Source organism: Diorhabda carinulata, chromosome 2, assembly GCF_026250575.1.
Source record: "Diorhabda carinulata isolate Delta chromosome 2, icDioCari1.1, whole genome shotgun sequence".
NCBI classification, from domain to species: Eukaryota; Metazoa; Arthropoda; class Insecta; order Coleoptera; family Chrysomelidae; genus Diorhabda; species Diorhabda carinulata.
In genome coordinates this window covers 12,104,975-12,128,818 of record NC_079461.1, presented here as the reverse complement: position 1 = coordinate 12,128,818, position 23,844 = coordinate 12,104,975, and the positions used below count along the sequence as shown (strand labels likewise).

Here is a 23,844-nt window from a genome sequence, read left to right as displayed (position 1 = left end):
GGCTGAAGATAAAACCAGCCCACTGTAGATCTTTATGCTGCGAAACTAGCCCAACGTAAAAGAAGAATGTTTTATTTAACTTTCGCACGTGTAAAATGGGTATACAGAGTTGTAATTTGGACGTTATTTATTAGAAATGGGTTTAACAAAGCAATATCTAAGATATATTCCCGCTGGAAATTTTAATATCGTAGCAAGTCAAGCCTGTAATGTGTGTTTTGTTACTTTAGATGGACAGGAAGGAAGATTTGTTGCCGTTGGAGCCTGTGAACATATAATTATTTGGGATCTAAGATTAGGGGAGAAGGTATATTTGATATTTAAAAGAATATTTGCCCTCAACCTTTATCCGAATGTTCCTATTTCAGTTTCGTTCATTTCCTCTTTTGGAAAAATTATATCAATGTCCTGATATATAATAATAGACCATATTGTCATTATTCTTACAGGCACAAGTTTTACCAGGTGAAAAATCAGTGGTAACTTCATTAGCAGCTAGTCCAAATAAACGACATTTAGCAGCAGGCTATTCTAATGGAGACATCCAAATTTATGATCTTAAATCTGCTGAAGTAATCAGTATTTTTTCTGGGCATAAATCGGAGGTAACAACATTAATATATGACAATTTTGGTCACAAATTAGCATCTGGTTCAAAGGTAAGAATAAAATATTCCATTACAACTATATTTTTGTTTTAATAAGCTCCAGTTTTAACATTTGTCTTATCCCAAATATGGTAATTCTGATGGAGTCTCATCCATGCCCTTGAAACTCATTGCACTTCTACTTCAAGAATTCTATTAGAAAACTAGAATGCGTTTTAATCAAACTATTATGTAAATAATATACCTCTGTTGATGTACAGTCATAATTTACATAAAACTAATACTTAAAAGTTAAAAAAATCGTATTTAAAAGTAAATATTCATTTTTTATTTATTACTATTAAAAATTTTTACAATATATTCCATTTGGAGATTTTTTGAAATCTGTTCGCAGTTATCTATCTTCTATTAAACTGAAAATTTTCCCTTATAGAATTCGATAAAACAATTCATTCCAGTACAAAAGCATGGTTCCCCTTCACATCCCAGATTATAAGAACTGACTTCATTTTTTGTTTGCTGAAAACACATGCCATTTTTTTTGTTTTCTGCTGTTTTGCCATTCACTTCATTTAGGGGAAATTTTTGGTAGGTGGCTGAATTTAGAACTTCTTGTAATTTGAAGTGAACGATAATGAAATAGTCTTTGTTTTTAATTATTAATATTCTTTCATTAAATAATGTTACTTCTAAAAGAATATCTTTTTATGAGAGCTTTGACGTTACTAAAGGGACAAGTGTTCAGACAAGAAAACTATATATCTGATCAATGGCTTAGAAGGATAGGCATATTACCTTTTCCAAAAGGACAGCTAGGCAGTATATTACCTCTTCCGAAATGAAGATATTGAAAGTATTTTATTTTTATAGGATACTGATATTATAACTTGGGATACAGTTGCAGAAGTAGGCTTAAGCAGATTGTCTGGCCATAAAGGGCCCATTACACAGTTACAGTTTATGAAAGATCATGCCATCCTGATTTCAAGTTCAAAAGATAGCTTTGTTAAATTTTGGGATCTAGACACTCAGCACTGTTTTAAAACCTTAACTGGACACCAATCTGAAGTAAGTACACAGAATATTTTGTTAACAATGACTCCTTTTTTGGAAAAGCTATCTGCTTCCTGATTGCTTGATATACCCTGGTTTTCTACTTTAAGAGTTTTTATGTTGTTGATAACCAATATACTTATTAAAAGTGTCTTTTGGAAATTTACCTTCAAAAAACTTCAACAATTACAATAATTCTGTTTTATGATATGTGTTTGTAGTGATATACAAACTATTGTTTAAAATACAGGTAAGTGTCCAAATACTTTGAGGAGTAATTGTTGTTCGATACTATATAAGTAATAAATCATTTTGAACAGGAAATCAGAATTAATTTACAAATATGAAGACATATTTATATTTAGACTAACATTTTCGTGCTGAAAAATATACCCAACTGTCCTCTTAAATGTTAATTACAATTATTATGCAAATATTTGGCAATGCATGTAATTCATTATAGTAAATATTAGCTGCAGATCAATCATTATTAGTATTTTGAGATGGTATTATCTTTTGGAAATGTATATCCTCCTTATTTTCAAAAAAAGAAGTACACAATACTTCAGCAAGCACAATATTTTTATGGTATAGTTTTAAGGTATCAAATATTATTAAAATACATATTTTATTTTCACACATGTAATAACATACTTTGACAATAATTAATCAAGATCTACTCAACAATTCTGATAATTGTTGAACACATAATGATAGATCCCACTGGCCTCAATTATATAATAATCCCAATAACTTATACTTCTATTAGGACTCAATAATGCAGACAACTGTATCTTTTTTATATCATTTGCCATATGTTGAATATAATCTAGTTAAATTGATCCTAAGAATAATAGAGAATGCTGAAAAATCATTACTCCTGCAAGTGCGTGGTAAAAATTTTGATCAATATCAAGAGTCTCAAAAGATGGTTATTCGCATTATTCAAGACTTGTGTTATTGAAGATTACAACTTGTTCTACTCTTAAAAGCATTCAATTTTAAAAACGGTGGCTCTTAGGAAATAAGTAGGGAGACATTTTATTTTTTTAATATTTCAATTTTTTCGAATTTTATTTCATAATATAGCTTACTATTTTAAAGTCGTTGACCTTAAAAAAATTCCAGATATGGGATTGTTGGAGACAAATTATTTTTAATTCAATAAAATTTGGCATCAATTGCTAATATTATTATTCTAAAACTATATATAAATACCGATACCTTTTTTTAGACTACACTATAAACTATAAACAGCAGTGTTAATTGGATCACATATGTAAGTAATGTAGTGAGAATTTACATATCAAAATCATTGAAAATGATCCACCCCCTAAGGATCTCATGTTGTATACAGTGCAAACTAGATATATTGTTGTTATGATAATGTTCTTCAAATTTTTTGCTTTTATATTGCATCGTTATGATTGCAAAAATTTTAGGTATGGTCTATAACATTGATGAAAGACGACCAATATCTAGTGACCGGTTGTGGGGATATGGAACTTACAGTGTATAAATTGTTTTTCCGTGATCCCGATAGTGAAAATAAAAACCCATTGGAACATTTATCAATGAGGTTAGAACTTTCATCACTAGAAGATTCAGATGATTTAACTGTGAGTACAATTGAATTTTATGGATCAGGCAAACAAAAGTAACATTTGTGTGTGACAATGTGTGAATAATTTTTGAATGTAATGAAACAGTATATCATTGCCACAATCTTCATAGGTTATTTGATATTGATGAATTACTTTTGGACCAATATGTTGAATAGTACAAATCACAGTGAAAAAAAGCTTTATCTAATAGGTTGAGGAGTTAAATGCTGTATGAACCTGACGAGTTTATTTAATGTCCAAGTTTTATCAGTGATTCTAATTGTTGATTTATCTACTGTTATGTTACATTTCTATATAGTTGTCAATGATTAACTTTGTGATATATGTTTCACAGGATTTATTTTGGTTACTTGACAATGTTTATGTTTCTGCCTTTTGATGTTTGTTTTATGTTATGTAAGTCTTGGTTTACATGGTGCATTTATTATACTATTGGATCTTCCTTTATCTTTGAATCGAATATTTACAGATATATCTTTTTAAAAGTCTCGATCTTTATAATTTTTCAAGGTATATATAAATAAAAATCTTAACCTTAATAGATTTAATTCGGAAATAATGGTAGTGTCATTGATTATTTTCTTGTCTGGTTTATTGAAAAAAATTATCTCATACAGTTTTGTAGAAAAGCATTTGATGATATAATTCTAATTCTATTAGACCAGGGTCCAACATTATAGTAGGTTGAAACCTATTAGAAAAGGCAGAGGTATAAAAAGAATGAAGGGAAAAATAAATTACGGGCGAGTTCGGGAAATGGGTGGTGGTGAGTTTTTAAGGGTATAATATAGTTTATTTTTATTTCTGCCAAAACTATAAGTTCTACAGAAAAAACTTGAATGGTAAAGTTGTAGGTAATCAAAATATCTACAACTATTGCTCTTACACTTTTTTCACATAACCTAAAAATTTATACGATAAATGGAAAAAACCATATTTTTGGTTTTTTATTTATATCCTTTAAAAAAAATGTTTTACAAAATTTGGTTCTATGTCTTAAATTCACTGTAAATTTTCTGATTTAAAATACTTATTTTTTTACCCTATTTTGAACCGAAAAGCACCCTAATTTTCAATAGAAGAATCTCAGGTCAAAATATTCAATATTTCTAAAAACTTGGTGGGTTTTTTGTTCATTCAAATTTACTCTTTAATTACTCAAAAAATGTAAGATTCTATGTTATATTGATAAAAGAGAAAAATTGTAAATCCATAAAACATAAACATTACAAAAACCTGCGAAAATGGTTGTTCTAAACATTAAAGTTAGAATTTAAAGGGGATTCCATGTAAAAAGTGCGACTACTGCCATTGTTTTCAGTAAAAAAGTTAATTTATTAAATTATTCTCTCATTTAGGATTCATTAATGATGACTATTTCAATTTGGTTGTTAAAATATTTCTTTTGATTTTTAAAAAAAAACCTATCTAAATTCTAATTTCGAAAAAACCCATAACCATTTATAAGTAAGGTTGTAAGCACGTACCTTCCCTATTTTTGGATGTAAAATCTACTGGCGCTGATAAAAAAAGAAGTCATAATTTGAAACAGACAAAATTAAAAAAACATTAATAAAACTTGAGAATTAAAGATTGTAACCCTAAAATTTGCTATTGGAATTCATTGTATATTCTTGAAATACTATAACATACAGCATGATACATTTTAAAAATATTGAAATCCGCTTCCAGAATAACCAGAAGATTGATATCTATAATTATGTGATAACATATTAATTGGTTTGTTAACAAAACTTTTTATACATTTTTTAAGGATAAAGAGTAAAATATTAACATAATTTTAATAATGAATATAATTTTTAAGCATCCACTACAATGCCATAAAGCTGGCACACTTTTAAGAGGCGGACGCGGTAGAGTTATATCAATGTATAGTGATGTTAGCGGACATATTTTGGGATGTCATGGTACAGATAAGAAGATAGAACTCTTCCAATTTGTATATGAGGAAGATGCTAAATTACGACTTAAAAAAAGACTGAAAAAAGAAAAGAAAAAAAACAAGTAAGTTTATAACTAAACAATAATATAATAAAAGCTTTGAAATTATTTTCTTGAAGCATAAAATTGATACATCTCTGTATATAACTGTTATTTATTTTAGATCTGAAGGAAATATGGAAACTGATCAAGAAGATTCTGTCATTAATCCAACAAATCAATTAAGCTTATGTGATGAAGTTAAAAGGTTACCATCTATTACACTTTCCGATAAACCTAAAAGTTTTCATTTGGTTCTGGGTAATGGTGGAGAATTGCGTATTGCAACGAATCTTTCTAATAACGTTGTAGAACTATACTCTATTCAATCATCAGCCAAGGACTCAGAACCCAAACGTCTAAGATCAATTTTACATCAAGGACACAGAACTGATGTACGTTCAGTTTGTTTCAGTAGTGACAACTTAGCAATTGCCTCTGGAAGTGCAGAGTCAGTAAAATTGTGGAATAGGCCTTCACAAGCTTGTCTAAGAACAATTAGTACACAGTAAGTATATAATTTTTCTAAAAATGGAAGTGTATCCTAACATGATCTAAAGCAGGGATGGGCAAATAGTTTTAAGCACTGGCCAAAATGAAATTCTCAAAATGTCGCCCTGTTGGATCCTTCCAGGTTTCAGAAAATAAATAATTTTATCCATTGGAGTCCTTGCTGTAAGTAGTACTAACCAATCAACATCTTCACCAACTATAATTGTGAGTTTGTTGCAATCAATTTTTCTTTTGCTGTTTCAATTATAAGAACATCTGAGTCATTTAGAGCTTGTTTCACTGCAATATTTGCAGCTGTTAATTTTTCACTTAACATGGAGACGATAGAATAGCCAGATGATTTTTAAGTCCAGTTGGGTAGAGGAGATTCAGTTAGAGACTGACTTTCTTTTGAATAAATGTTTTGAGAATAGTATAATATATAAGAGACACAAATAGGTATTCATAATTGTCTTAAGGGCCTGCTATGTATATACGTGACTTATATGTGCATATCATGTGTAATGAGACTCTTAGAATCGCGATATCTCAAAAATAGTAAATCATAGGGACCACTTTGGTACAGAATTTTAAGATCTACAACTTTGGTTTGAGGTTTGAAAATTACTGTTTTCAGGGGAATCCGAAAAATCACAAATTTTGACCTTTGACCCCGAATAACTTGATGGGGATTTTTAAAACTTTATTTGTAATGGTAAACCCCAGATCTCCATCAATATTTGTCTTTTCGGGAATTTTTGTTATTTGGCCACTTTTTTTATGACTAAATTGACCATTGATAATTTTTTCTAATAATGTTACAAAGAGATTGAGGACTTGAATACTGACATTCAATTTTTTCTAAGAATTGTGCAAATTGTCGTTTATTGAGAGCTCTTGCGTTTATCTAGTTGATAACTTTTATTACAATTGATATTACATTGGGAAATGTTTTTTAACCTTGCTTCGCACATGATACATTATGGTATATCATACAATGAAATTCAATCAGAGAATGTGAAATATTTTGCTTAAGATACTGAATAAATCTAATCTTTTCCCTATCATACAAGATGCACCGTCTGTTGTTAAAGGAACTATTTTCTGTAGGTCAATATCCATTTCTTCAAATACAACATCAAATTCTTTAAATATATGTACACGTTACTAGTTTAATTAACTTTTCTTTCATTATATTTCCTGACTTATACTGAGCAAAAACTGTTAATTGTGCATAACCATTTACATCATTACTCTCATCCAAATCAATTAAATAAATTTCTGCATAATTTAAGTCACTATGTATTTGGGAAAAAATATTTTTTTCTAATTCTATCACTCGATCTTTAATTGTATTGGGACTTAAAGCTAAATCATTCATACACTTTGTAATCAAGTCTTCTTCTTTTAAATCAGCAAAGTAACATTACATTTTAAAAACGCTTTTTTTTTAGAAATTGCCTACTGAAAGAGGTTTCTTGTGACGAGCAATGCAATACGCAACTTGAAAACTAACACTGTAATGTTATTTTTTTGATCCAAAAACTTTTTAAAACACTACTTTGGGACAAATTCTCATTTTTCTTTTTCAAAAAATAGGTTTTTTCTTTCTTCATCTGTTGATAAACCGAGATTAGAATGCAACTTCTCAAAGTCTCATTTTACATTATATGTACGTGAATATTTTTCATTACAAATTACATATATGTAATCATTCGATCACACTGTATTTTCAAACCATTCAGTTTGATATGGTCTAGAACTTGTATCGCTTGTTTTTAATTTTGTAACAGCCATCATAGTGCAGGGTTACAATTAAAAATATTTATAATTAGAATGTAACGATTTGAGATTTTTTTTATTAACTTTTGTACATATTACATATAATACACATAACTTTTGACAACAGTGCCACATGTTAGTTCAGCGTACTGCGTCAAGTAGCGCAGGGACAGGAATACGATAGGAATAGAAAATGGATAGAATTATTTGCTCCTTCAAAATGATTTAACCACTTTTCAACGGTGTTACTGTCGCACATAATTGTGCCAGGCTTTGGCATGTTTTTGACAGGAAACAGTATTTTTTGACAATAAAATAATGTGACATTTAGTGTAATATGTTTAATCTTCTTGCCCTCAATCCCTTTATGTACTTAATGGACGCTCCTTCACTTGCATCAAAAAGTGATTTTCACGTTTTGTAATTTATTTTTCTCTTTTCATTCTCAACAACTAACTTGATTGACTTAATTAATTTTAATAATTTTATTTTTATTTTAAGGTACATTTTGTCTACTGTATTTGTACCTGGAGATCGGCATCTTCTGGCTGGTTTAAAAAATGGAATGTTATTAATTATTGATATTGCATCTGGTGATATTTTAGAAGAAATTCCAGCACATTCTACTGAACTATGGTCTGTAATTTTAACACACGATTTGGTAAGTATTGTCAAATTTTGTTTTTTGAATTTGATACAAACTTACAAAATTGCAAAAACATACTAAATTTATATTTTAGAAATCAGTTATTTATTACAGAAATTAACAATTATAAAACTATCACTGTTTCACTATTCTCGCTTGTCGTGCGTTGCTTTTATTGCCAATCCATGCCCTTAGAGATTTTGTTGAGCTCTTCTTAACAGTTTTAGAAGATAACTTGAACCAAAACAAATCTTGACACCTTGAAAAGGCGCAAGCAGGGATGCTAATCGGTTGTAATTCTATCCCCCAAGCATATTTTAAAATCTCCTAAATTTACTCTAAGACACCATAAGTTTTTTTGTGATGAAGTTTAGTTATAAATATACAAAGAAATACGAGGATCGCTTTTTTTCAGCCTCTAATAAGCTATAAATAAAAGCAAGTTCATTTAAAACAATAATATTATTACCAAAAGATTGGTAACACTTACGGTTACGACATCACCAAAGAGGTTGAGGCATTTGTCATATCTGTGAACAAGCTTTTCAATACCCTCTTCAAAGAAAGTTGCCGCCAATGTAGCCTAACCGTTCAGCAACAATAGAGTACAAAACAGACCTTGAAACTTCTGGAAATTCCGTAGACAAATCAGTAATGGTGAATCTGTGGATTTCTTTAAGCCACCATTCTGTCAACTCGTTGAACCATCCATCATGAAGTTTCACCCATACACACGATTCATTCACCGATGGATTTCTGCAGCACTATCGCCTTCAGCTTGTAGAAAACGAATCTCACTTGGCGGGAGCATCAATAATGACGGACATGTTTACGACGTAAACTTTACATGGCTCTAACACAACGCCGACTGATGTTTGAATGTCAACAATGGCTTAGTATGTAGTGCAAGAGCTTCGCAGTCGCCTTCAGCGCGTGCCCGCTTTCTTTTGACGCGTAGCTTATGCACGGAGCGAGGTTGGAAAACGATAGAAGGTGACAATCTACTTTTAATTAGAATTCCAAAACTTACACATTTTAAACTTATTTACTTTTTCCCTACAAAATACCCTAAAACTTTTTACCCCCGAAAAAATCCTCTTTCTTAAATTTTTATTGAATTAATACAAATATTTATTGGGGTGTTTAAGAAACTGTGTCGCGCAATAAGGGATAAGCACCGAGTCTTTCCTTGGCTATTAGTGGTACAACAACAATAACATGTTATTTCAAGGTTCATTGCACAAGTATACGAAGTTGCAGACAAAAACTTGTATCAAGATATTACCAATGCTTGGAAAATCACAGAGTCTTGTCAAAAAGAGTGTAAAGAGAAGTAGTATCTGCACTGTTTTTTTTAATGGAACTTACTATACGAACATCCCTGATATTGTCAATCTAAATTTATTTTAAAACCTTCAAAGTAGAATCCTACCAAAATGATGCAAACAAATATGGTTTGATTTCAAATATGATTTTTATTCAACAAATCAGTTGATTTAAATCAGGATTATATACTCCAAAGCCATACCATTAACTGTATATGTTTTGATTGCTACTAAAGTAAAAACAAGCCTTCAAACAAAAGAAAATTTGATTAGTGGATTAACACTATTGTCATTTTAGAGAGGATGTGTGACAGGAGGAGGAGATAGCACTGTAAAATTTTGGCAGTTTGAACTTGTGGTAGATAAAAATAGTGATTCCAAAGCAAAAGTGTTATCTGTTCTTCACACTAAAACTTTAAAGTTGGAGGATACTGTACTTTGTTTGAAAATGTCACCCAATGGAAAATTTATAGCAGTCGGACTGCTAGATTCTACAGTGAAGATATTTTTTGTTGACACTTTGAAGGTTTGTATAATTGTAACTCTAAATTATTTATTTATAAAAAATTGTAAAAAATATGTATAGTTCGCTTAGACAAATTTGGAAGAAAAAACATTTTAACCTTCCTTGGAATTCTGAACATTTACTAGATCTACGATAGGGTTAACTGTTTTGTTTCTTTTTTATCTAATTTTTAACAAAGCAATTGATTTATTGGGGAACTTTAAGAAAGTGCTGATTATTTTAGATATTGATAACCTTTGTTTTTTTAGTTTTACCTTTCTCTTTATGGTCACAAATTGCCGGTGCTATGTCTAGATATTTCTTCAGATTCTACTTTAATAGCAACTGGTTCAGTCGACAGGAACGTAAAAATTTGGGGAATGGATTTCGGTGATTGCCACAAAAGTATTTTTGCTCACGATGATTCAGTAACAGGACTTTGTTTTGTACCGAAAACGCATTATTTTTTCACTTGTGGAAAGGATGGTAAAGTGAAAGAATGGGATGGTGATACTTATGACAAAATTATGACATTACAGGTAAATAAACAAATATTTTTATATACAACATATTTTTATTGATAATTATAGATGTCGTTACTAGTACATAAATATTAGCAAAAATAATTTTCAAACATTTTGAATTTGAAACTCATACTGTATCTTGTTGGAGCTCCCTACCTCGTACTTGGTCTTAAAATGGACTTACAGTTAGATTATTTATTTCAGGGAAACGTTTCTGTAACTATTTTTTTTATATTAACGTTCAATTGGTATGTGTAGTCGTTTTTAATTACATTCTATTCCTTTTTCAATTTGAATTTAACCCAGATTTAAGCGAACTGTAGGAGTTGAATATATGGACGTGCTTTAATCAAGTTTGTTTTGTGAACTGGTGTGTGACTGTGTGATAGTTGATCATCAGCACGTCAGGATCATTTGATTTCAAGGCTTCTATTGAGAAATTGGAGAATCAAGGCAACTGGTCGCGTTGGAAAAGGAAATCACCTTACTGCTGAAGCATCAAAAGGTTTTGTATCTCGTAAATGGTAAGTTGACATTGACTGCTGATGGTTCCAATAATGATAAATTCGAAACAAAAGACTCGCTTGCTCAGTTCATTTTGGTGAATACGCGGAATACTACCAATGAGGAACTCACGTCTTCTTGTGAAACGAACAAGGATATTTGGGTCAAGTTGAGTTCTGTGTATGAGCTGAGCTCAAGTCAGAGATTAGATAGACTTCTGGAATCTTTCTTTTCTTACGGAATCATTAATGCTTAGGATGGAATTTTCAATCATGTTGCACGCCGCCTTCAGCGTGATCAGTGAGCTCAATCTCGAATTGAAGAGGCTGCAGCAGGCTGAACTGTCCGAATTAATGTTGATAGAGGCGGTGGGCTCAAGAATGCCAGTATTCAACAGCTGATGAATGAGAATAGATTAAGCATGCAAACAGCCACTCCATATACCCTTCAGAAAAATAGGGCGTACAGCTGCACGGTCTATGATTCATTCAAAGAATTTTCCAATCAAACTGTGGCGGAAGCGGCGACAATGCACTGGACAGAACAAGTCGCCGATTTAAATTATGTTTGCATTTCTAACTTCCTAAAATCGACTATTCCAAGATTTTTGGAAAACTAAATGCTTCATGCATGTGCCTAAGGAGAAGAGGTGGAAAATGGACAAGAAAAGTATACCATGTCTCTTTGTGGAACTTTGTGAAGGATTCGATCATAATATCTCGTGATATTATTTTTGAAAGAGAAACTCCCTTAATCAAGTTACTCAAGTCTGCCAATGTCGAGCCTGTGGTAGAAGTCGTGGCCTATCAGGAATCCAGGACCCTCCAAAGACAATTCTTCAGAATTTCTGTTTCTGGAACTGGAAGTGATTAGGTTGAAGCAGGAAATGTCGAGGGTGCTCATTGCAGAAAGGGACATGACTGTAAAAGTGATTTAGTCACATGAGTGCGACTTATGGAAACAAGCCATGCCGGAGAGCTGAATTCATTGGCAGAAAATGATACTTGGGATCTGACTTACTTAAGCAATTTGAACGCACTTGTATTGAAGTGTCTTCTCTATCACGGTGTTCCTTAACCAGACTTGAAAAAAATTGCTTGACGTCTTCGAGTTACGTATACACTTGAACTAGAGCACAAATCATTTTAATCTTATTCAGAAAATTGGTTACCCTATTTTCGATTTAATGATTATATAAATGAATTACATTCACCTTTCCTATATTGATGTTCTTCATAAGCGACAAAATATTTTTCGATGAATTAAAAAGTAGCTCAGATTGCTAGTAATACAAGACAGTTAAAAAGTGGTGTATTAAATGCTTCAATTCAATTAAACGAGGAATTAAACATGTATGTATGTTGAATATGACAAATGTGATAAGAAGTTTTATTATGATGATACATTTGGTAAAATACATGATAACATAGATAAGATTGAGATTTTAACAATTCTATGTGATTCAGATATAACATTAAAATTTTTATTTTAGGGACACGTTGGCGAAGCTAGAGGATTAGCTATTAGTTCAAATGGTCAATATGTAGTATCATGTGGAGCAGATAGAGTGTTGAGAATGTATCAAAAATCCGATCAAATTTTGGTTTTGGAAGATGAAAGGGAAGAAGAAAGAGAACAAGAAGATGAATTAGCCACGGGGGAACAGACAGTCATTCCAGGACATCCAGGACTAAACTTACCTTCCAAAAAAACTGTAGGAAGTGAAAAAGCGGTAAGGAATAGCATTACAATTAGTTTATAACAAAAAATAAGTTTCCATTATTCGTTACAAATCTGTTGTGTTAATACGAACCCTGCTCATTTCTTTAAATGTTTAAATGTTTTCTACAGAAAGAATGGAAGCTGAAAAAGGTAGTTAATGTGAGTCAGTGTTAGGTATACCAGATAAATTTCGGTCCATTCTGATTTTGAAAGAATTTACACTGGGTGCAAACGCTGCTTTTTCTAAAAAGGAATTCTAGAGATACCCAACACTGTTTGTAAGAAAGTTTTTTCTTGGCAACTTGACACATTTCTCCTTGTCTAGCTTTCTGGAATGACCTCACATATGTTTAGTGGAAGAGGGAAGTAGGATGTCTGTATGTGGAGGTCGTTAAAAATAGTAAGGTTAATTGTAGGTATCAAATCGAGAAACACGTACCACTATAAACAATATAACAAACCTTGTATCTATAACATTCACCTCGTAATTCCCAATATAATAATTTGTATAAATATAAGATTTAGTATAATACAGGCGGACAGACAGTGATATTGTTATCAATGTATCACATACCGACGTGTTGACAGAGGTCAGTAAAAGTATTACATAGAATAAGAGTTGTTAAATGTATAAGTTGGCAATATACCAGTGATTAGAAGATATGATTTTGTTAAGGAATAACACCACTGTAGAGCCCGGTTTTTGAAGTTCATTTTGGATTTTTTTTTCCAAAAAATTTTATATCAGATGCAAAATTTAATTATATGACTTTATTATACATGTTTTGAAGTAATTAAATAAATTTTTACAAAATGTTCAAAACAAAATGGCCTCAATACAGAGCTATTAGTATTAACAGGAATTTTAAGATAGGCCTCCACTACCACCAGCTTTTCGTTGTAGCTATTGATCTGAAATATAAAAATCAAGTTTTTCTTAATGTTTGAACTAAAATCAAGAAAGAGAAAAAATGTCAAATTTTAACAAAATGGCAGAAGTTCGAAATGTTTTTTTTTTATATAAAAAAATGCTACACTATTACACTAACACAAAGATATTTCATAATCTCACTAGTGCCACTTATAGGGAGCCGTGTGTATTATTTATTCTCATACAGACCTCCTAGATGTTTACTACTATTAAGAAATAGCCAGTATAACTTTAATGTTAAACGATGGGGGTTAAGTTATTCACTACTTTTGTTTAAATGCTCGTTTCAGCTAAAATAATTTCAGTTTTCTGAAACTTCCGGTTATACCGGAAGTGGACCCAAACTTCATTATTTTAAACGGAATGCTGTGGTTTTCATTAAATTTTTAGAATCTACGTGAAATTTCAATATAACTTTATATAAGGCATAGTACACCTAAAGTCCACCATTTTTTAATTATTTCACATTTTCGAAATTTTTGGAAACATGCAGTTCTCCACTAAAAAAAAATTTATTTCAAAGTTTAATTGAGTCAGGTCTAATATTTTTGGGATTTGGACAAATAACACTTACAGCTTTCAAAATCTGTGGTAACCTTGACAAAAATTTATATAGGGTGCTCAGAACATGGTGCCGAATTTCGCTATTTAAACTTTGAAAACATAAATTTTTCAAATAGCAACCCCCATTTTTCTCTTTACCATTGGATTCTACGCTTAAAATTAAGGGAACTTCGTTAGTAAACTCTTAATTCTTCGTTAGAAATCTGTCTGGAGCCACCAAAAAAAAACAAGCTAACATATCAACAAACAAACAATGAAAACAGCTGGACGTTTAAGCGTCTTTTTCAACATATCCTCAATTCTATTATGTACAATGAAAATGGTGACACCTTCGCCTTGTTAACACATATTTAATTCATTCAGTTTACAAAAAATGTCAGCTAAATACGCAAGCTTTTGCAGCCAAAGAACATTGGGTATACAAGAAGACAAATGGAACGGTTGATCAATAAAAAATGCTTTAAATTCAGATTTCAATTCAAACAAATGCATCAAAACTTTACCACGGGAAACCCATTTAACTTCTTTATGAGGTTGTAAAGAAAGGTGGAAACTTCCAGCATCACTTAAAGTAATAGATAACTCTGCAGAAATACGCTCACATACTAAAGCTTGTCTACGAATACAACAATGAGTCCATTACAATATTATTTTCGCGAACCACCGGCTGGGAATCACTGATGTAGTGATATTTTATATTTATTGCTGAACAATGTATCTAACAATTTCAAACCATTAAATCAAATCTTTGATAAGAATTGTGAAATTTTGTGAATTTCACTTAAAATATACTTTTATATCATGTGAAGATTGTACCATGCCATTCGATAGCTTAGAGCATTGTTCCACAAAGTGTGTACCGCGGCACACTGGTGTACTTTGGTCATTAATTGGTGTGCCTCATAAACTTGTAAGTAATGGTAAGAAAAATAAAAATATTTAGTTTTTTTATGTGTTGGTACCTAAGTATTTTTTTCTTCAAGTGTATAATATCTATATTATTTTCGACAACACAAATCGTAGGAATAACCTATTCTTTTACTAGTAAAATAATGAACGCTCATTATTGTACTAGTAACAAAATAATGAGAAACGATAGCAACGTCTTATTTATGGGCATTGTAACCAAGTAGACAGGAACTGTCATTTAATTTGATGTTTGTCAGTTTTGAAAAGTGTATTGTAAAAATGTCTCAAGAAGAATTTCAATGTACACCTCCGCTTGAAGAAAAAATAGTATATGTCACTCGGAGTAGAAGACCCATTATATGTTTCGCCCAGTTTGCACAGCCTCGACAGTGCAAGAATCTGGGCTCAAAAATAATGATAGCCATAGCAATCTTCTTACCATTATTTATTATTGTATGATTATATTCATGCAAGCGCATGAGCGAGATGTTTTTGTTTTATTCATCTTATTGCGTGGTTTCGTTTGGCGCGATTAATATTACTTAAAAATATATATACATTTTTTTTTAATTTGTGGTGTACCTTTAAAAATTTACCTTTTCCTAGGTGTACCTTGAACACTGGCTTACAGTATCGAAAATTTTGCTAATTTTTTCATCTTAATACTACTACTAATATAGGAAATTGTTATAATTTTTCATTTTTTTTTTCAATTCTGTTTTTATCATTTGTTGGATTAAATATTTTTATTTTTTTGTGAACATAAGTTTAATTATTTTTTTTCTTAAAATGTTTTGAATCGTTATATTAACTCCAGTAGGAAACAGCAATGTTAATCAAATCGCGAGGTCCAATAGTAGGGTTGTAATATTTACATTTAGGTTTTTGAAAATTTGGACATTCTTACTGAAATAATTAAAATTAATTTCTTAGACTGAAAGCATTCTGGAATGTTTGGAAATATGTGAAAAATATAAAGAACAATTAGCTGAGCATGCTGCTCATCAAGCAGCTTCTAATCAAACATTACCAGTTCCAATTCCACCACCATTAATGTTAGCGCTACAAGTTTCCACTCCTGATGATTTTCTTCTAGAAACCATCAAAAGGATTAGACCAAGGTAAGCATCAGATTAAATTCAATAAAATTATTTGTCGTGGGTAATTTCTGATTTCAAATTCATTTTATACCATTATTAGTAGTATGATCTCGGCTGATGTCTTTTAACTTGACTCCTATCAACTTTTTTATTTTTATAAACAAAGTTACCTTGAGCATTGCTTTAATTCATTTTGCTTAATTATTACTTATGAGCGATGAGACAAGATTATTATTAAAAGAGTATGAAATTTTCATTTTTTTATGAAAGTAGAAGCTATCCGAGAATACTTTTTTTAACTGAAAAGTGATGATATGAAAGTAAAAGCCGTCCTATGTGTAACCTTAACTAAAAAGAGATATAGAGAAACTATATATAAATGTTGTATGAAAATAGTAATACTAACGAAAAAATTGTATTGTGAAAGTAGACCGTCAGAAGTATAAACTTAACAAAGAAGAGGTATAAAGGAAATTGAAGTGAAAAAAGGTGTTATGAAAGTAGAAGCCGTCCGAGGTGTACCATTAACAAATAAAAGGTATAGAGAAAATATATATAAAATTTGTATGATAATAGTAATAGTATTGCCATACTTCATAGCATATCCAGAAAATCCAATGGTGTGTGCGGAAAGAGAATCGGGAATGCCTGTGATGAGTATTCAGTGGATTCTTTAGAAATTATGAAATCTTTAAAATTTAAGAGCGAGGGATTATGAATGAAAAAATTATTTTTTTTTAATTCATATTAATCAGAAATAAAAAAGATAAATATTTTTTGTAAAAATTGATTTGGAAGGATGAGAAAAAATTTATGAAAAATGTAATGTTCAACTAACTCTCTGTACTAGATTGACACTAATGCACAAGTATTTTGAACGTTTCTAAAGTTTCAATGTTTTTATTGCTATATAAAATTATGGTGTGCTTGTGTGCATATAACAAAAAATTTATTAGTAAGCTTATTGGAGATGGAAAGATAATATGGAAATATTATTCCAGACACTTTTTAACTTTTTAAAACTAATTTATTTACAATAAACGAATAACAAATCAATACTCTATTAAACCGACGGCAATAAAACAATGAATAATCTTTATTAATAAATTTGAACTTATATTTATTTGATCCGTGTTTTGGAATCCACTGACCATGTGAATATTATTTATTATACAAAGTGTCAAAAGGGATGGTAATATTTAAGCGTTTCAACATAAGTAATTTATTTTGATAGTCTATCAAAGTATGCAAGCGTTCTAAGTCATAATTTTCTAATAGTATGTCGAAATATTTTATCCAATCAGCTATTCTAGCGTCGATGGGTTTTATAATTTCAAATTCTTCCAGCAAGGGTGTTTTAATATTGCGTTACGTTATTTTCATGGACGTCAACGTGAAGAGCTTGTAATAAATATGATTTGACTTGAAAAAGGTAGACGCTTTAGAAGATAAGATTGTATCAGATCCTCCAGTATCAATTAAAAATTTTAATTTAGATTTTGGAATAATAAAGAATGGCAGTTGTGGGTTGTAACGGATGTTATTAAAATTTATTGTATTGGTGCTTCGTGAGTGACTTCGTAAAAATTTTCGTCTTGAACATCTGGATTAGTAACAGAATTTTCGTTTTCGAAATTGTCATTCGTACCGTCAAAGTCTAAAGTATCGTTAGGATTTAAGTTTTCATTTTAATGAGAATCAACCTTAAAATTAAAAGTTCTTCTCGTGGAAGTACTCATAGGTTGGTTTTTAACAGAAATAGTTTGTACACCACTCATTTCAAGAAGTTGGAAAAATTTTTTTGGAATTTGGATTATTTACAAAAAAATTGCTAGTAGATGGATAAATTAATGATTGATTGTAACCAAAGTATTAGACTGAGCTCTATTAAAACGTTATTCCTAGGAAAGTAATTGTTCTAAATTCTATTTATTTGAGAAATAGGTGAATTTACAAAAGAGTAATTTTTAGGTATACTTGAGTTACTAATAGGGTTCTGTGTGAAAGTGTAATTAAGCCTATTGTGATTTGAATGAATGGAATTTTGTTTTGGTTAGGTTGTAATCTTCTATTTTGTTTGCTCTTTAAAAAGTTCATATATAATTTTAGATTTTTGTGGTTGTTATAGGAGATATTAAAGGGCTTCGTCAAGAAAATTTATTTGAAAATATGATAAATATTCACAATAAGGCTCGTTGATGCCAGGGCAAAATGTTTTAGAGCAATATTTTTCATATATAGGGTTTCGAAATTGATAATTTCCACATTGTCATTGAGGGCTATATGTCGAAGCAAATCGTTTAACTTATTTGAGATTCTTTGGTGATATTGATCGTATGACTTATTATCGTACTGAACTATAGTAGATAACTGTGTTAATAATATATCTTCGTAGCGTCGATCTCCGTATTTAGCTAGTAATGCCGGACGTGCATCTGTTCAAAGTGTTAAATTTGGGTAATTTAAAAAATCTGTAGGTTCACCTTTTATATGAGAAATAATATTGGCGTTTAATATGAATTCTTGAGGTTGAGTGAGATTCTGTGACCTAAGGAAAGTTATTTATCGATTTTACAAATGTTAAAAGATTATATTTCGAACTAAGTTCAGGTAGAGTTGCACAAAGGCCAGAAATATCATTGTTTTGAAGAGAAATTCTCAAGATATCAATGTTTCGAGGTTCTTAAATTTGATTTTTATAAGATCGAGAACTATTAGCTGAAGTAGAACTGCTTAAAGGCTTGATAGAGAGATTTGACGATAATAAACGTAAGTTACTTTCGGAATAATCGTTAAAAGTGTTCATAAATAAAAAAAGAACATTGTACTCACAAAGGATGATCACTTGTGATGTCTTCTGCAAACTACATTTTCTCGTCTCGTTTAAAAACTGAAGTTGACCAGGAAACTTACTTCTGTGCGAAGTCGATCCTGTTTGCAGCGCCAGAAATGTTCTTTGAGACACTTTTTAACTTTTTAAAAATAATTTATTTACATTAAACGAGTAACAAATCAATGCTCTATTAAACCGACAGCAATAAAATAATGTATAATCTTTATTAATTACATTGAACTTATATGTATATATTTGATCCGTGTTTTGGAATCCCCTGACCATGTGAATATTTTGTTGGAATCCGCTAATCGTTAGGGAGTGTCGGGGACCTTTCATATTTCTATATAAAAACATTTTACGTTTAACTCAGGTTAGATAGATCCTGAAATCTTAGAAAATTGTTTGAATCAATTAGATTTTGAATTGAATCAACAGATTTTTTGACAACCGTTCATACATTTCAAAGTTATGTATTACCTGCGTCATAGGTTAATGAGTGTGTATAAGTTCATCCCGATATCATAGAAAAAAGTTTTATAAGACTCTTTCAATAACCACGTCAAATTCTTCATAAATGGGGTTGCCATTTGGAAAAAGTGAGTTACACAATTTTGCTACAATATCTGAGCTTTATTGTTTTCATCATAAGTCTTACACAACCAAAGACATCACCAGTAGTTTTTGGTATAAATGTCGACCCATTGTGGTATACCATATCTATCGTACAAGTTTCAACATGGACAAAGTAATGATAGCTAAAACTAGTATAACATTGAATAAATATAATAATAATATTCCAGATCCGTTTTTTTTTTCTGAAAGTTTTGAATCAAACATATTGTCATTAATTTATTTTTAATTTTTCAGTGATTTAGAAGAAGCTCTACTTATGCTGCCTTTTTCTTCAGTTTGTGAGATTTTACAAGCTATGCCAGCATTACTAACTAGAGGAAATCAAACAGAACTAGTTTGTAAAATATCAATGTTCCTGCTAAAATTACATTATGGTCCCATAGTTGCCAATCACTCACTTCTGACGACTCTTGAAAAAATACTGAAATTTGGAAATGAGCGAGTGGGTGAATTAAGGGTAAGTAATAAATACTAAAATACTCTACAAGACTATACCTATCTAATATATATTTTTCAACTGGTCTCATGAATAAATAGTTTTTTCATTTAATTAATTTATGTACTTCAAACTTTGTAAGAAATATTATTTACAAAATAATAAAAGTATAAAGTATGGAAGAAGAAACACATTTAAGTATTTTTAGCGACCCGAAGATAATCATCGTGTTAAATGCGGTGGAGATATGCTCAAAAGCAACTGTTGACAATATACTGTACTGTCGTTCCTAGTTTATGAGAAGTATTTCCTCCGCTAGCAGTTTAATAAGCAGAGTTATGGCAATGGCAGCTTCCGCAGATATCATGTGGAAGGCACTAGCTAGGCACTTAAAGTCTATTTATCGAAGAAAAATAGTAAATCAAAACATATTCACGCCACGTGCGAGTGATCAATGTTAAAAACGTCAAAGCCAAGCAAGTAACAGGAAAGCACTCTGCGCTTAAGAAATAATTTACAGTTTCAATGCAAACGTGAGGTTTGGAATAGATATAAAGTGAACAGTCAAAATATAGAACATAAAAATCAGGTATCAATAATATCCGAATTTTTAATGATTTTCAATTATTTCTAGCCTCTTATTTCTAACATCGAATACAAAAATAGAAGGATAATATGTGTATTGAAACATTGAAATAAAATCTTCATTTGCTACCTTAATAAACACATTTACTTATACCCCATTAGATGACATTGAGCTTCCACTGTGGTCAACATTTATACTAAGCAAAACAATAACAATGTTGTCTATTATTGGGTTGGCAACAAAGTAATTTCGGATTTGTAGTATAAAATAAAACAAAGAATAGTTTTTAATCAATTATATATTCTCCATTTTGCTCAATGACCTGTGTGTCAGATATATTTCAGAAAATCACGCAACAGACAAATATAAACAATGTCACTGCAGTACGATAATACGACGCCGTCCCTGTACTACACCTGATCTAACGGCTTTTTCAGCGATGCGGCGCTCGTCCTTCTCACACGGCTTTTTATTTGTAGTATATTATGTTGCCACTGATTTGAACCAATAACGATGCTGCGCCGCGTCTCGCCTGGTATGTTCAACACATACGTGACTTTTGACGACAGACTACTCTGTCGTGGACCTCCAACATTATGCATCTCTGCAACCTTTTTGACACTCCTACTGCTTAAGCTGGGTCTCAAGCATCAGTCATCATTCGCAGATACTTATGAATGTTATATTCTTGGAGTTCATGAGTCATGCGGGTAGCATGATATCATAGCACCATACCTTTCTCTTTCAGTTATTTTAAAGAATTACTTAATTATGGAGAACTGTACTGTAGTGAACTATATTCAAAGGACAGATAAATACCTTTTCAGACTAAAAAAATTAGTCTGAGACTGGAAATATCGAAATGTCAAAGATTATCTGAAAACCTGATATTATTAGTTTGACATCTAAATGTCTAAAAAAAATCTCAATTACTCCTAGGGACGCAAGACATAAATTTCAGCTGGGAAATTGAAATCAATTGGAAAGAAAGAAACACTATTCAGTTGTATACTGTTTAATCGAATAGAAATATTAGGGACACACATAAAATGATTTAGGAGAATTGAAAGCAATGAAAATGAGAAGAAAAGTTATTCGGACATCAAGACAAAATGTGGTGAGAGTTAAATCCTGATTCCAGAGGAACAAGAGGAAATGAGAACACTATAGTGCCGCATGCACAACAAGTGGAATACAAACCTTGCCAAGCACTATCACACGTTCCCCTAGCAACACGAGGAGAAAATACAAGGTTAGAGGTGAGGAAATAGTGAGCTTCTGAACTCTTGTAATTCTTGTTGTCATGACTACTCAATAAAAGGAGCTCGCATCGCGTCGCTTTGCCGGGACCTCCTGCACCTTAAGTATTATGTCAAATGCAAAAATTTATCTCATGTTCAAAATTATACTCATTTAAATTTGGTACACCAGAAATTTTTCGTAAAAAAATTATTACATTTGGCTCTGGCATGGAGTATTGAGAACTTTTATTGTAGCAGAAAGCTAGATTGAGGATTATAGATCCAGGACGTTTAGTGTAATAAAACATGTAATGTGACTAGTGTATTGAAGTTATTCCATTATTCTACTCGTGGATAGTGGACTGGTATTTTATAAGGTTCATAACTGTGTATAAAAATTATTAAAAGGGGATTCATGATATTCATAGATATTTATTCCCTTATTTCATCATATTTAGCTTCATTTACATTAGTAACAATCATTTAGTCGACATCAGTTTCAGAGTGCATGTTGAAGTTTATGATAAATTTCTAGAATTAATTAATGTAATGTCATTGTAATGAACCATTAACACCCTGAGATTTTCTGCTATTCGGATTCTAAATGAGTGAGGAGATTTAATTTCTCAACATTTTTGAATGAATAAAATCCTATTTAAAACGAAAACAGTAAATAATAATATTATTACACATTCGAATTCACATGGGAGTAAATAAACATCTCTGTACTAGGGTGCAAAAAAGTATTTCTTCTTGACTTCCCAATTTTGACATGTACTTGTAACTTGTTTTTAAATATCATCTTGGTTTTTTAAAATGTATCATGAATTTTGTTTTTGACATATTTATTGACATTAAAATCTGAACGAATTTATACTTACAAGGAATACTATGTTATAACTACATACTAAAATTAATGTCTATTTTTCTATTAACAGGACTTAGTAGGTTACAACTACTATGCAATGAAGTTCATTCAGAACGAAGTTGAAGCGGCTGAAGGTGTACAACTATTTAGAGATGCATCCCAGGAAAAAACTAAGTCCAATAAAAAGCGAAGACAAAGGGAAAAACTTAAGAGATCGATTATGGTTATGAGTTGAAACAAATAATGTGATATTGTTACAATTTAGGAGAATATATTGTGTATTATTTGGTACCAATACATTTTTATTGGTTTTTTACTCTTCATTTTATTCCTATCTGTAATATAAACCATTTTATACCAACAAAATGCCATAAAACTTTTTAACAATTCATCTATTATTATAAAATATTAATAACAAACAAAAGGGGAAAAAATTGGAACCACTGTTTACAATACATCTACGATTTGAAGAACTAGTGTAATTGGTGTAGTAGTGTGTTCAATTCAGTTTTTTCAGAAAATATGGTACCAAGAATAATAAAATACATGACAATAAACATGATGAAAGTATAATTTCCCCATAAATATAACTCAATACTTCTCAACTAAATAATAAAATAATGCTGTATATAGATTTTTGGTTTTGCAAGCAAATATTGGCTAAGAATGTATGTACTAGCAGAGGTGGATTCATTCATACTTTTAAGGCAATTACTTGTGGAAAGTACAAAAGTGCTATTGAATCTCAAATTATTCTCTTTAGAGATTTATCTGTTTATAGAAGGTTATAGTAAATAAATTAATTAAAACTGAAGCAGAATATGAATGCAGGTTGTGTGAGGCAGATATTGCTTTGGACGAGAAACTTTGAGAACGAGAATGTAGGGAAGAGGAAAGTACTCCAGATCATCTAATTACCAACATAGATAATGTTTTGAACCAGAAACTTGTGA

At 30.8% G+C, this 23,844-nt stretch overlaps 1 protein-coding gene across 1 annotated transcript; it reads left to right on the top strand.

The window, feature by feature from the left end:
* Positions 1–39: 39 nt before the first annotated feature.
* Positions 40–23,207, top strand: LOC130903607 (WD repeat-containing protein 3). The gene is made up of 13 exons (XM_057815819.1): positions 40–307; positions 450–659; positions 1,479–1,676; positions 3,104–3,280; positions 5,112–5,311; positions 5,412–5,795; positions 8,063–8,222; positions 9,831–10,058; positions 10,307–10,576; positions 12,558–12,797; positions 16,125–16,312; positions 19,995–20,217; positions 22,962–23,207. Exons 1-13 carry the CDS (start codon positions 137–139, stop codon positions 23,124–23,126), a joined length of 2,814 nt encoding a protein of 937 aa, XP_057671802.1. The 5' UTR covers positions 40–136; the 3' UTR covers positions 23,127–23,207.
* The last annotated feature ends 637 nt before the right edge of the window (positions 23,208–23,844 follow it).